The sequence below is a fragment of the Phoca vitulina genome, unplaced genomic scaffold (genome assembly GCF_004348235.1).
Source record: "Phoca vitulina isolate PV1807 unplaced genomic scaffold, GSC_HSeal_1.0 scaffold22, whole genome shotgun sequence".
In the NCBI taxonomy this organism is placed as follows: Eukaryota; Metazoa; Chordata; class Mammalia; order Carnivora; family Phocidae; genus Phoca; species Phoca vitulina.
The window spans coordinates 5622376-5636565 of NW_022589725.1; the positions used below are offsets into that span (position 1 = coordinate 5622376).

The following is a 14190-nucleotide window of genomic DNA, read 5'->3' on the forward strand; positions in this document are numbered from 1 at the left end:
CCATCCCCGCACCTCCGTTCCCGACTGTCAGACTGGTCTGCCAGATGCTCGTGGGAGATACGGAAGTCCTCAAACGGCTGCTGGTAGCGGGCTTCGAAGGAACCTTCCCGGGCCCGGCCGTGAAAGAGCTGGCCCGAGGCATCGGAGCCCCGCTCCCGCAGAGACATACCGAAGGGACTGAGGTCCCCGTTCTCCTGCTTCAACAAGGGCAGGGCGCGTGGGGTCAGTGCCTCCCCCGGGGCCTTGTGAGGCTGCAGCCCGCCGGCCCCCCGCCCGCGCTGCGGTTACCTTGGCAGGGAAAACATCGATCTTGACGAGCAGGGAGGCCAGCTCCAGGTCCTCGCTGTAGTTGTTCTTCAAAGGCACGGCTCTGTATCCTAGGAGGAGGAAGGCCGGGCCCTCAGCCTGGGAGGGAGCCGAGCAGGGGGCCCGCCCCCCGCGGCCCCCACACCCCTAGAGAGGCCCCAGGCGCTGTCTCTACGAAGGCTCCTCACCTGTCTTCAGGCCTTTCACTGGGAAGGTAGCCTGAGCCAGGAAGTTCTGGTCACTGAACATGTCTTCCTCATACACCACAAAGCGCAGAAAGGCGAATTCCGGGTTGCTGATCTGGAAGTGGAAGGGCTTGGCAGGCCACACAGGGTTCAGTCCATTGTCCACTGCGAAAGTCAGGGCAAAAGGCCTCAGGCCACCGCCTCGAGAGGACAAGAGTCGCTGGTGTGGAGTGTGGAGGGGCCTTCGGGGCACGGCGAGTGGGGAGGGCAGACCTACCCACGAACTCTGTCTTCTGCTTGACGCTGTCATACTCTGCTCCGGCCACCTCAATCTCCACAAAAGGACACACGATGCCTCGGCCGTTCTTTGGCAGGTGCCGGGCCCCCAGCACCTGGAAGGCAGGCCAAGATGGTCCGGGGACGATCCCTTCGGCGCCTTCCCAGGCCTCACTATGCAGTGTAGGCAGTGCGCCCTCTGCTGGGCCCCAAGGAGGCAGCCCACTAAATGGCTCCCCGCATCAGGGCCCTGGGGAGCGGTGGCGCTGGAAATCTCCGCTTTAGCCGCCACTTTCACGGGAGTTTTTGCATCTACCTCATTAAATCCATGTCTGTTCTAACATGGACATCTTTTACGTGACATCCCCCCAAGGAAAGAAGAGAGAACTCACCTCTCGGGGGAGAAGCACGTGCTCACCCTATGCTCTCCTCAGCACCCCCCGGCCCGAAGCCCACAGCACGGGCTGCCCCCCCCCGCCCCTAGTGGCTCAGGGCCGGTTCTCAAACAGAGCTGGGGGGCAGCTGAGCTCTCAGTGGACAGCCTGACTCCAGTGATTTAGCAACCGAGTGGGCCTTTACCACTCTGGGCCCGGCCCCACAATGCAGGCCAGCAGCTGCCTTCCTGCCTGAGGACGGTCACGCCTTCCTCCAGCTCAGAAACAGTGCAGTGCGCCCCCACCCATCACACGGACACCCTATCCTTCACTCTGGAAAGGGGCCCCGGCAGAGCAACCCCCACCTACCCTGAAGCCCATAGGTGAGCACCACGCACCTCAATGCAGATGGCACACGGCTCCAGACCTCGGAGGCTGCTCTTGTCAAAGGGATCAAAGGCCTCGTCCCGCATGGTGCTCGGCTGCAGCACGTAGCCGCAGTGGCCGCCGGCCATGAAGAGGGCCTGGTTCATCTGCATAGGCTTGTCTGGAAGAGCCGAGCTCCGGTGGACTCCAGCCCCACAGCCCGGCAGAGCCCCCTCCCCGCCCCACAGGGCAGCTCCTCACCTGGGGTCTGGAAGTTGAGGGCCACGAGCTGACTGCCGCAGATCCACATGGGCAAGGGGTCGTAGTTGGAGGAGTCCAGCCGCTGGCCCTTGGGGTAGATGCGGGAGAGCTGCAGCCGGTTGTACTGGAGGAACTTCTTGCCTTTGGCCTTGTTCACATATTTCTCCGCCTTCGTCTCCGGAAAGGACGACATGTCCCGGTAGCAGGCACGTTCCGTGCCAATCTCTGGGCCAAACGGAGAATGCTTACAGAGCCGGCCCACCCAGGCGGCTCCCCCAACCCCCATATAAAGGGACGAAATGCTCCTCCGTCTTCCACCTGCCCAGGAGGGCACCCAAACCCACCCCGCCAGGGCCTCGGCCCTTACTCTCTTCATCGAAGGGAACGGGCCGACAGTAGACAACCAGCTCGGAGAGCTCCAGGGCGATCTTCTTCCTGCGCTCCATCATCTTCCCCTCCGTGAGCTGGTGACACACACACAGCCTTAGCCCCAGGGTGGAGCCCCCGCCCCACAGAAGGGCGCACCCACACCGCAGGGGCTCTCCGAGCCCTTCCCTGTTCCCCTGCATCTTCCAGACCCCACTGGACAGTAAACAAGGGCCCTTCTGTCCTCAACCCCACCCCAGAATCGTCCCTCCTCTTCTCTGCCCTGAAGGGCACACTTGCCCTCCAAGACTCTCAGAGGGTGGGATCCTCACCACCACCCAAGTCTCAATGACAGCTCAGGGTCCTGGGGCTGGCTGCGCTCTTCAGTGATGCTTTGTGACCATCGGGTACGCCGCCTCCCTTAGGCAAAAAGGCAGCCTCCTCTGACTTCAGTAGGGACGCAGGCCTCTGGCTCAGTCTCTGGTGCCCCAGGGACTCTACCCCACCTCCCAGGCCTAAGAACCTCATCACCTCAGCTCCCCCCACCCCAGTGCAGCCACCTACCCACCACGGCCACTCGCAAGTGCGCCCCATCCTGTCCTCATCCCCCCAGAGGCCCGCTTTCTTCCATCAGGGGCTCCTACACTCATATTCTCACTCCCTCTTTCAGCCCAGACCCCAGAATCCATCCCCTCAACCAGCGGGTCTGCCAGTAAAATCCTCAGCACCTTCCATTCTCTGTGGGACTCGTGAATGCCCGTTCTCCAAAGCAGCCAGACCTGTAGCCTTCGAGCCTTCTAGCCCACACCAACCACGGAGGGAATGGCCATCCCACAGAATTCCCTTAACCCTTACAAATACTTTCCGCTGCCCCAGGCTCAAGTGGAAGAGGCCTTCCTCCTCCCCCCAGCTCCTCCAGCAGTCAGCATGAAAGCCTGCCTGGGCTCCGGCCCCGCGGAGGTGCTCTGCCTTTGCCACGCCACACTCCCCGAAGCCCACTGCCACCCAACCCCGGCCACCACCCTGCCATGGTTCCTGGTAGTGGCACTAGGGCTGTTTGCTGCTGCCAAAGCCAGTGGGCACTTTCAGGTTCTTATCGTGCCTGTTGGTACCTCCACAGCCCTCAGCACAGACCCCATCCCCGCCCCCCCCCCCCCGCCCCGGGCTGCTTCTAGCTTCTCTGGCCTGCCCTTCCCGGCTCCTCCTGTCACCCACACCTTCAAAGCGAAGCCCTCCTCCCGCTCCACACCACCAGTCCCTCCTGCTTCCAGCCCAGGACTTCTCTGGCCTCCGTGCTTGTATTTCCAAGTGCCCGCCAGGCAGACCCACGGGGCTGGCTCCTGGCCTGGGGGGGCCTGGTGCCACACGCCTCGCCCCCAACAGGCTCACAGGCTGCCCCTGTGCCCCCCCGCTTCCCTTACCCTGGCGTCTGCCGTCTGGGCCACCTCTCGGATCTTCTTCACCCAGTCCTGCAGCTCCTCCTGGGAGTCAGCAGCGACGTCCAGGGACCAGTGTGCCACCGAAGCCATGCTGATGGAGAAGACGAAGAGCCGGCTGTTCTTGCCCTCGGGACGGATGGCTGCAAGTGCGAGAGGACAGAGCTGGCAAGTCGTTTCTGCATCCCCCACACCACAGCCCAGGCACTGGCTCGGTGTCCCCTCACCACCTGTCCTCCCCACACATCACTGGGGGACAGGGCTGCTCAGCCTGGCCCATGTGACAGCAGAGGACGCGAGGGCTGCCGGGAAAAGGTGGGCCGGGGCTCCAAACCGGTCTGTCTCCCCTGGGTCCCCTGCCCCCGCCCCACCCCGGGACCCCGCCTATGAGGACTGCGGAGGTCAGCGAGCCATCCGCGTCTCCCACAGTGCCTGGCTCCGGGTGAGCAGGCAGGGCTCAAAGCTGGAGGTGAACAAGGAGCCCAGGGCGTCAAGGGGGGGGGATCCAAGCACTGGGAGAGCTTGGGGGGGGGGGGGGCAGCCTCTGGCTTCTTCCCTCGGCACGTGCTGTGAGCCACCAAGGACAGCCTGACCCTAAGCAACGGTGGGCTGGAAAACGGGATGGGGGCTCACCGATCTGACAAGCCGGCACATCCAAGACCCCCCGGAGCAAGTCCCCCAGGGGGCTGTTCTCGTCCAGGTGCTGTGGAAGGCAAAGCCCAAGGGCTCGTCAGCACGGCCGCTGTACACACGCGTGGGGGGGAGGTCTGTGTGCACGCGACAGACACCCCGCACGAGCGCACACACGACAACACACAGGGGTGTGTGTGGACCGCAGGGGCCGGAGGCTGTGCGTCACTGTGTGTGATGGCGTGTCCCACCGCTGTGGCTCTGCGCTCACCTCCCTCTCAGGCTCCAGGGCTGCAGGGCTGACCATCTCCTCCACGTAGTTGGACGGGAACCACAGCTGCTTCTTCCCCCCATAGTCCCCCCGCCACCTGTGGAAGCCACATGGTGCTTACCCCGGCAACCACCCCAAACTCCCACAAGGAGGGGAGCCCTCGTCAAGGCCCCACACGGAAGCCAGGCTGCGGCCAGCACTGCCGGTGCCCGTGCGGGGCCCCCACCTCCTGGCCTGCCACCCCCGCCACGGGCTCTGGCTCTGGGGACCAGGCTTACCAGCCGCCGTCTTGCTTCTCCACATTCTGGATGATGGCGCTCTTCGTGAACGTCAGCTCATCCTCCCTCTGCGCCTTGTAGTCAAAGAGGGCTTTGACCGCACACTGCAAGGGGGAGAGCGCCGGTTAGAGTCGGCAGTCCCTCCTCACCTCTCCTGACCCGCGGCAACCCGCCCAGCTCCAGTCCTCACCACGGGCCCTACAGGAAACTCCAGGACAGATGCGACTGAGGACAGACCCAGGGCCTCTGCCATGGAGACTCCTGGAGCCCAGGCCTACAAGGCCCCCCCAGCCTGGGAGAAAAGAACCTTCTTCCCAGGCTCCCTGGCTGCTGAGGGAGAGGGCACAACTCCTTTACCCCCTAGAGAAAGAGGCAAAAAGAGGAAGATCCTCTCTGACAGATCTTCACAAGGTAAGGGACTCAGTAGCAAAAGTACAAAGTTTTCTGGCCAGTGTGGCCTGCCCCTGCCCTGCTGCCACCCAGGGAGGAAACGGGGAGTTACCCTGGGGAGCAATCTGGAAGGGTCAGTGCGGACCCCCCAGGGGCAAGGTCTGGGAGGGGGTCGGCCCAGGGAGAGCTGTGGTCATACACAAACCACACATCTCTCACAACCTCTCAGGCCTCGGAAAACCACAAGCACCACTTCTCCACAACGACCACAGATGGGCCCCTGAGCAGAGCAATGTAAGCCCTGAGCAGCTGGGGACCCCCCCACCCCCCACCGCTTCCTGTGCCCAGAGGCCTGACGCTGTACCTTGAAAGTAGGCATAGGATTTGCCTCCACATAGAAGCCAGGGTTGCGTCCCTCGTACAGGGCTCCATAGTCAGGCTCCTGGAAACAGGACCGAACGGGATACGTTAACACCCAGACGACAGGGCGCCTGGGTGGCTCAGTTGGTTAAGCGACTGCCTTCGGCTCAGGTCATGATCCTGGAGTCCCTGGATGAGTCCCCCATCGGGCTCCCTGCTCGGCAGGGAGTCTGCTTCTCCCTCTGACCCTCCCCCCTCTCATGTGCTCTCTCTCATTCTCTCTCTCTCAAATAAATAAATAAAATCTTTAAAAAAAAAAAAAAAAAAAAAAAACACCCAGACGACAGTGGCTACCGGCTTCCCTGGGCCCCTCGATCAGTGTGGCAGGCCCACATGTCCTGCCTCACCAGGCCATATCCGCCCCTTCCCGGACATCGGGTCCACCAGCATCTCAGACCTCAGTGGGCACGGCCTGGCCCTCCCCTCTCTCCACATTCTTACCCTGGACACCCACCCCATGATTTTGAAAGTTCTCTGTTCCTGAAGGCCCACACTGCTGCTGAGCTGTCTGCAGTGGAGTCCCGCAGGGGCCACGCACTCAACTTTCTAGCCCAGTGGCTCCCTCCCTCCCCCTGGGCGCCCCTGCCCCACACACGCCAATCCACCAGCCCAGCCCCGGGCCCCAGCGTGTGAGGTCCTTTCCCTGGACACCCGTGCCCGCTAATGACAAGTCTCAAGTGGACCTCCCGTCCTAGATGCCTTCCTTTTGTCCAAGGCCACGGTTCCGGTCCCGAGCCCTTTCCACAGGCTTCTAACTTTACTTGTCTTACCCCTGTGCCTCCTCCACCACAGCCACACTTCTGTAGCCAACTCTCTTCTCTGCCCCGGCGACAGTCTAGTCCACGCCCAGCCAGGTAAGCCTCTGGCCTTGGGCCTACCGCTCCCTGTGTGAGCTCCAGGACCTCCTCACCCCTCAGCCCAGCTCACAGCCCCTAACCTCTTCACCTAACGCATGCCCATCCTTACAGACACACCCTCGTAGATGACATTCCCTCCAGGACACTGTCCTGGCTCCTACGCCATGGCCCCCAGCTGGGCAGTGACCCGTCCAGGAGCTCCTACAATATCCCTGGCTTCTGTGTCTCACACAGATTGTCCCACGACTGCCCAGCAGCTAGCCCAGGGTCACTGCCTGCCACGCCCCTCAACCACTGGGCCCTCACAGCGGTGCCAATCTTCTCCAGCGCCTCCTCGTTGATGGGATAGCGCAGCTTCATTTTGCGGTACAGCGGATGCTTCTCATAGTAGCTGATGAGGTCCACGAGGCTGTCAAACTCCGAGTTGCCCAGCATCACCGTCTGGCCCTCCTGCTGGACACGGCAATGCTTGATCTTGCCCTCGGCCCTTAACAGAAGAGTCACACGGGGTCAGGGCAGCCCAGACCCAGCAGTAGCCCCACACCACCTAGAGCACCCCGAGGCCACACCCCTCACCGGAAGGAGATGGCGTAGGAGTTGGGCTCATTCCGTTTTCTCACCAGGAAGGCCCCGTCCCGGGGGACACGCATCAGCATGTGCTCGGCCTGAGCTCTGGTCAGGCTAGCGTGGTACCACCTGAGGACAGACCGGAGTCAAGCCCTGGCCTTCCCCACTCAGGGCACGCCCCCCCGCCCGGCCCCCGGCCCCTCCCTCACTCTTTGCTCTCATGGGCATTGGTCTGCGGGACAGGCTCTGAGAGGCGCATCTCAAATTCGTTGCAGCGCAGGGGCACCTGCTGGTAGTGCGTGATGAGGTCATAGAGCGAGTCAAAGACCAAGTTGTCTGTCAAGAAGAACTTGGGGGCCCCAGCGTCCTGCCGGGAGTGGATCCGGCAGTGCTGGACTTTCCCGTTCCTCCTGCGGGCAGATGGGGAGGCGGTGAGAAGCAGGCGTGGCCCAGAACGCTGCTCTCCAGCCCAAGTGAGGCGCCTGAGGAGCTCGGGTGCCGGGCAGACCGCAGGAGGGCTTCAAAGCACCCAGAAAGGTACGCGTGTGTGCGTGCGTGTGAGAAGATCGTGCTCTGTGTGAGAGCCTGTAACTGAGACCAACTACAGACTGTGGTGGTCTCGGGGCGGCGGGGGGCATGTCAGGACTGCAGCACATGCACTGGGAGCGGGTTACCAGAAAGAGAGCGTGTAGTCGCCCACGAAGGTCTCGCTCTCCCGCACGAGGAAGGAGCCGTCAGGGGCCCCGGTCTCGATGCAATACTCGGTGAGCAGGCGCTCGGCGATGTGCCGTCCATCCCGTCCCGCCCCGAGCTTCCCATGGAACCACTTCTCACTGGAGTGCAGCTCCGTGCTGCCACTGGCCTGTGGGGGGGAAGGCAACAGCAAAAACGCTCGGTGACTCTGACCCCAGCCCGACCCCCAGCCCTGGGTGGGCCCCTCACCTCCTTGGGCTCCTCCTCATCCTCATTGCCCTGGTCACTGCTGGTCTCTTCAGAGTAGTAGATCTTGCTGCTGGTCAGAACGAAGTAGTGGGGGTACCACTCCTGGGAGAGACCGAAGTGGGGCCCATGAATGGAGGCCTCCTCCCACCGGGCCCCCCATGCTCAGCCTGGCCCGGCCCTCACGTGGTTCACGGGGTCTTCTAGGTAGAGGATGCCATTCTTGATGGAGTTGCTGATATCATTCTCAGAGTACATCACTGATGTAGGCACCTCTTCGTAGGCACTGCCCTCTGCCAGCTTCTTGTGCTAGGGGAGCAGGCAGGACATGGCAGTGCCAGTCCAGTCCCAGAGCCCCCACCTCCTCACCCAGGAGGACCACCAGCTAGAGCCATGGCCTGGGAGAGGTGCTGGGAAGTGTGGAGCCCCGCACTGTTACCTTGATGAGGATCTTCCTCTTGAGCTGGTTGGGTGAGGGGAGCCCGTCCGCGGCGATGTCCACGGGCTTGGTAAGGAGTGTGTCCCCAAGCACCTTCTTGAAGTACTGTGCCATGTTTCTCTGCTGGGCAATGCTGCAGTGGTCCTCGATGGACAGGATGACCGGGTACCTGCAGGGTAAGGGACAAGTGCAGTGACAGAGACCTAACAATTCTGAGGGGTCAACACTCACTCAGTCCAAACAGGCCCTCAGAAAAGGGCCCTGTCTAGAGGGGAGCTAGCCAGAGAAGATGCTAGCCCTGGCTGCTGAAAGGAAGTATTTTTTGAGGATGGGTAGAGCTTTAGTTTGTTCCACAGGCTAGCGAAGAACCCATGAAGAGGGGGACCAAGGGTGCAGGAAACAGGGAGGAGCTTAGGAAGAATGGCTCAAGCAAGCAGCAAGAAAGGAGGGGAGGCCAAGAAGGACAAAGATAAAAAAAACAGGGGGAGTGGGGACGGGACATTGGAGGGGACCCTCTGTCACAGGAGAGAGCTGGAACCAAGCTGACCCTTGCCCTCCTCCTCCCCTCCGCCCCCCCCCGACTCACTCTGAGGCCACGAAGGCATGCTCCTTGATGGTGTGCAGAACGTCTGAGAACTTGATCTTGGTGGTAAGGGTGTGTCCATGGTAAATGACTGGCATCCCATCTGGGCCATCCCAGCAGTCCACTGGGGAGGAACATGACCACAGTCAAGAGGGTGGGCCCCCCCAACCTACTCCCCCAGCCCCGACCCCCACGCACACTCAATGCAGCGACAGCCCATTCGCAGGCAGCGAGCGTAGGCTTCTAGGGAGGACTCGCTGGAGAACTGGTCCCCGGTCAGGTACCTGGACAGGGAAGGAGAGGCAGGGGTGGTTGGGTGACTGCCTCCCTCCTAAGGGTGGGCCAGGTGGCGCTGAGGGAGCCACTCACGTGTTGTGGGAGGAAGAGATCCAGTAGTGGGAGAGAGGGTTGTTCATGGTGTCCGGGCACACTGCATCCAGCTGCGAGTTCCACACACTGTTCTCTTTGGAGAACAGAAAGGTAACAAACTGTCCAGGAACAGGAAGGAAAGGACAGAGTGAGCCACTACCCCAGCCCATTGGCATGGCTGTGGTGGGAAGGAAGGACGCTCAGTGTCTATCACGGTGGGCAAGGTGGACAGTGGGGAGGAACAAGGTGGCAGCCCTAAGGAGAATCTGGCTCCTGGAATCCAGGTGGGGTTCTGGTCAGCACCCCTCATTCTGATGGAGGAGTGTGAAAGGTAGGCCTTACCTCGTCCAGGAAGAAGTATGGTTCTTCAATTTCTCGCAAGGGGTCTTGAAGGAAGCTGAGCATGAACTCCTGCACCTGAAGCCGGTCAACAGCCCACAGCTCCTGGTGGGGGTGGGTTGGGGAGGTGCACATGAGAGGCCGCCAGTGATGAGCCCAGCCCCCCTCAGCCAGGCACCCTGGCCCAGTCCAACCCAGCCGTACCCCCTGGTACTCGAGGAGAAACTGCTGGAACTCAGGAAGGGACACACGACAGAGCTCCGGCCGCTCCCCTGCCCTGTGGGAAAGAAGGGGAGCACCTGGCAGCCGGGTGGCTGGTACAGCCCACAGACAACGAGGGGCCCCCTGGAAGGCAGAGCCCAGCTCCCAGCCAGCACAGTTGCCCAAAAGGGTCCAGCATGGCTCACTCCCTCCCACGGCCTCCCCACCTGTACCAGGAGTCACCAGGGGAGAACCCCACCGCCCCACTTCAAACCAAACCTCAGGGCACTGGCTTCCAAGAAGGGGAGGTCCATCTGCAGGAGACAGAAGCTGGTCAGAGCGAGAGCCCCTGGGAGGCCACATGGGAAAAGGGCTTTCAGGAAGAAAGGCTGGGGCAACAGAGAGGGGCAGGCCTCCAGAGGAGAAAAGCTGGAGAAATGGCACCCGAAGGCCCTCGAGCAGGGCAGCGGGGCTGAGGCGAGCAGGGCCGGGGCTGGGGCGGGAGAGCAGGGGCAGGGGCCGTGGGAGGGCAGGCGGCTCAGGCACCGTCTTCTGGGCGCTGTACATGAGGCTGCGATACAGCTGAGCAAACTGCCCGTAGGTGACGTCACCGCTGCGCTGCTCCAGGTCCTACACGGCACAGGGCGGGGCTCGTTAGGTCCGCGGCCAGCGGCCCCCGGGCTGCGCCCACTGCCTGCAGGTGGCCCAGGACGTGCTTACCGTCAGACGCTCTCGGAGGAAGCGCATGTTGGGGACCCGGTAGTTGACCTGGGACAGCATGTTCTTCAGGTCCTTGGCTGATATACTGAGGAAACAGGGACATCCCCAGTGGCCTCACCCAACCTCTCATGACCTCTGACTTTGGGCTGAGTCCACCTGGGGCTGGACAGGTAAACACTACCCTGGCGCCCAGAGTCCTGAGGTGAGGCTAAATGAGAACCCTTGGGGTGACCAAGAGAAGTCCCCTCCTTTCTCTAGGGCTCAGTTTCCTCATCTAAGCAAAGACAAAGGCCATGATTCTAGTGAGAAAGGAGTGAACAGGCTCAGTGAAGTGGGTCAGGCGTGGGGGAGGGGAGCCAAGCTATAGGTCTCCACACTCGAGCCCGTACCTCTGTCTGGCCCCCTAGCAACCCCATGGGCCGCCGGCTCACCCAGACACAGGAGGCACCCTCCCCCTGCTGAGCCTCCAGGCCTCACACAGCTCACTCACATACTCCCCGGGGGGAGTTCGGCAGGGATTCCTGACCAGTGACCCTGGAATGCTGGGAGTGTGTGTCTCAGCACCCGGCACAGGGTGGGGGGTGAGGGGGTGGCCGGAGGGGGTCCTGCTCAGCAAAATACCACTGCTGGTGACTGGACACTCTCCTGGGGTCTGACAGGGAAGTGTCCCTGCCCTCCAGGGGTGCCCTGCCCAGGATGTGGGACTAGGGGACACTGCTGAGCCTGGCAAAAGACGGAAAAGATGGGGGAAAGGGAGGCCTTCTCTCCTGGAGGCTGGTGTCAGGCAGGGGAGGGTGGGCAGTCCTCCTCCTCTTTCCTAAGAGCCTGGCAGGCAGCACCAAAACTCCCTTGCAGGATTCAGTCCTGTACTGGGTGGTCCTGGCTGCTACTGGCGCGTGCCAGCTCATCTGACCCCCAGGCGCCCAGGAGGAAGGTGGGCAGGGTCCTTGCTTTGCAGGCTGGGAAACTTGCTGCATCAACAAACTCTCTCCTGACTCTCTGCATCAGCATTACGAGCAAGCTATTATCCGTCCCACCAAAACACCTGTCTTGACCCTGCTGACCTCTCCAGCGACCGCTCCCTTCTCTGCGCTCCCTCACAGCAGCACCTTGAAGGAGCCATCCATGCTCCCTTTCCTTCCCTGAACCCCCTTCCCCACTCCTCGAGGTCACCAACAACCTCTGTGCTGTCAAGTCCAAGGGGCACCTGTCTTCAACGCACTTGATGAGGCCTGGCACAGCTGACCACTCCCTCCTCCCCGAGCTTCCAAAACTCCACCCTCCAGGTTTTTCTCTTACCTCACAAGCTGCTACTTCCCCTGGCTAGCTCCTCCTCACCTCCCTGATACCCCCCCAATGTCCAAGTAGCCCGGGGTCAGCCGCCGGCCCTCTTCCCTTTTCTCACTACACTTATCAGGTGATCTCCAGCCTCATGGCTTATGGAAGGAACATCTCTATGCTCCCGAGCTAATATCTCCTACCCCAACTTCTCTCCCTTAAACTCATTCTATCCACCTGCCAATGCAATGTCTCCACCTGGACGTCTAAGGGCATCATAAAACTGAACATGGCCTAAATGTACCCCTAAACTCTCCCAAATGTGCTTTTTCCATGGCCTTCCCCATCTTAGTCAATGGCAACTCCACCTTTCCAGATGCTTCAGCCAAAAAGCTTACTGTCACCCTGGACTCCTCTCTTTCTCTTGCACACCAAAATCAATGTTAGGAAATTCCACTGGACTCTCACCTTCAAGATACAGTAGAGTCCAAATCCGACCACTTGCTACCACCCTGCACCCTGAGCCAAACCCTCTCATCTTCCACCCAGAATGCTGAAGCAGCTCCCTGCCCAAGCTCGCTGGCTCCGCCCCGCCCTGGACTCTCCAGCAGGAGCCAGCGGTCCTGCGCAACTGAAGTCGGGTCACGGGATACTTCCTTTCAAAACCCTCCGTGGTTTTCTAGCTCTTTCACGGCAACAGTCAGAAGGCCTCACCATGAACTGATCTTTGTCCCCCATCTCTCCCTGGCCCCTCTGGCTGTCACACGGTGGGCCTCAAAGCTGTGTGCTTCCAGGCACCCCCTCACACACTAGGCCACCCTCACCCTCTCTGCAGGACACCCAGAGCCAGTCTGCACCAAGGCCCTCAGAGGGCTTTCTGCAGGAAGTTCCACTTGCCTGGCCCCCAGCCCTACTAGAGGCAGGCCCCCTGGGTCCTCTGGTTCTCCAGGCAGCTGCTCGGGGCATGGCTACTGTTCTGGCTGCCCCAACCCACCGGCTGGGCTAGAGCCACAGCCCAATACCTACCGATCCTCACGATTCCGATCCACTGAGTAGAACTGCTTCCGCAGCCACCTGGAGGGAGAGAAGCCTGAAGTGAGAACCACTTCTCCAGCTGGATGAGGTCCGGGGAGGTCAGGAGGCAGTGCCTGGGCACACAAAGGCCTGTGTCCTTGCCAATGCTCCCTAGAATCTACTGCCCCTAACTCTAACCATGTCGGGGGTGGTTCTTACCTCTCAATCTGCAGAGGTGTGGCTGCCTGCAATGTGTCCTCCATCAGCCATGTTAAACCCTTGATCCACATGTTCACTTCATCCTCAGATGTAGCTGTGATCAAGGGGTAAAGAGCTGAGCTGAGGACACACACCTCCTGCTGAGCCAGGAGCCAGTGGATATTTGCCCCCAGACTACCCCCTACCCCCTCCAGCCCCGTGACTCCCACCTTGCAGGCTCAGGGTCTTCAGGCGGAATTCCATCCCATACAGGATGACAAAGCAGTGTGACTGGTCTGGTCGGAAAGCAGGGTCTTCTTGGTAGCGATCAAAATCCCGTGAGGTCTTCCCAGGGCGGATCTCCTTGATTTCGCGAATGTCAACTAGGAAGGTAAAGAGGCCAAGGTCAGGCTGGTGTCTCGGAGTCAGTGCCGAAATGAGGGCAGCCTGGTTTCCTCGCTCGCCCTTAGGGAGGGACCACAAAGAGAGACACCTCATCAAGGGGCAGAGCCAAGAGTACTGAGTCCTACTAGGTGATAAAAGAGAGCTACGCTGAGTCTGAGGACAGACCTCTGCTAGAAGCTGAGCTGTCTGGGGGAGCAGGGAGCCCCATCCTGTGTACATTCCCTTGCTGAGAATGTGGGCAGGTCACTATGACCTGGAAAAAAGCTAAATGGACTCTAGAGAGAGAACTGGGGAGGGCTGAAGGCTGTTTCATGAGGACCATTTCCTGACACAAAGTACACAAACCAAATTGTAAAGTCCCAGGGTAGGGTGAGGCAGACCCAAGTAGGTCTCAGAATCCACTGGAGGAATGAGGGGTCAGGCCCGGAGAACTGACGCACCCCTGAATGGCCCACCACCCCAAAGACATCCCCAAGCAAGTCTCAGCAAGAGGCCTGGTCTCCCAAGGCAGCGGCTATCCAAAGGGATGTCTCCCCACTCTGGCTGTCAAAGGGCCTGCATGTGCTCCCCTGGCCTCACAGAGCACAGACTGGGGAAGCACACAGCACTGAATGGCAGACGACCTGCCCCGGCCACTAACAAGGGAGATGACACTGAGTGACTCATTTAACTTCTCCTAGTCTCAGTTTTACCAAATACAAAGTCAAGGGCTTGACTGAATT

The 14190-nt window shown here is 60.9% G+C and overlaps 1 protein-coding gene across 2 annotated transcripts in view; it reads right to left on the minus strand.

Moving 5' to 3' along the window:
- PLCG1 (phospholipase C gamma 1) overlaps positions 1–14190 on the minus strand; it is a 35463-nt gene that overhangs the window by 2071 nt on the left and 19202 nt on the right. Inside the window, exons 2-31 of one of the 2 annotated variants that reach the window (XM_032420003.1) lie at positions 13294–13446; positions 13085–13178; positions 12878–12925; positions 10574–10658; positions 10400–10483; positions 10133–10167; positions 9857–9929; positions 9656–9757; positions 9314–9432; positions 9143–9228; positions 8948–9068; positions 8362–8530; positions 8109–8231; positions 7926–8027; positions 7658–7845; positions 7193–7393; positions 6993–7112; positions 6723–6903; positions 5504–5581; positions 4750–4853; positions 4472–4568; positions 4204–4273; positions 3556–3713; positions 2136–2232; positions 1769–1993; positions 1540–1688; positions 769–883; positions 495–656; positions 289–377; positions 13–194 (exon numbers count right to left, since the gene is read on the minus strand). In XM_032420003.1, the coding sequence (XP_032275894.1) occupies positions 13–194; positions 289–377; positions 495–656; positions 769–883; positions 1540–1688; positions 1769–1993; positions 2136–2232; positions 3556–3713; positions 4204–4273; positions 4472–4568; positions 4750–4853; positions 5504–5581; positions 6723–6903; positions 6993–7112; positions 7193–7393; positions 7658–7845; positions 7926–8027; positions 8109–8231; positions 8362–8530; positions 8948–9068; positions 9143–9228; positions 9314–9432; positions 9656–9757; positions 9857–9929; positions 10133–10167; positions 10400–10483; positions 10574–10658; positions 12878–12925; positions 13085–13178; positions 13294–13446 (3610 nt within the window). Of the gene's footprint in view, positions 1–12; positions 198–288; positions 378–494; positions 657–768; positions 884–1539; positions 1689–1768; positions 1994–2135; positions 2233–3555; positions 3714–4203; positions 4274–4471; positions 4569–4749; positions 4854–5503; positions 5582–6722; positions 6904–6992; positions 7113–7192; positions 7394–7657; positions 7846–7925; positions 8028–8108; positions 8232–8361; positions 8531–8947; positions 9069–9142; positions 9229–9313; positions 9433–9655; positions 9758–9856; positions 9930–10132; positions 10168–10399; positions 10484–10573; positions 10659–12877; positions 12926–13084; positions 13179–13293; positions 13447–14190 lie in introns of both variants that reach the window. The other variant, XM_032420002.1, reaches the window with a different exon arrangement.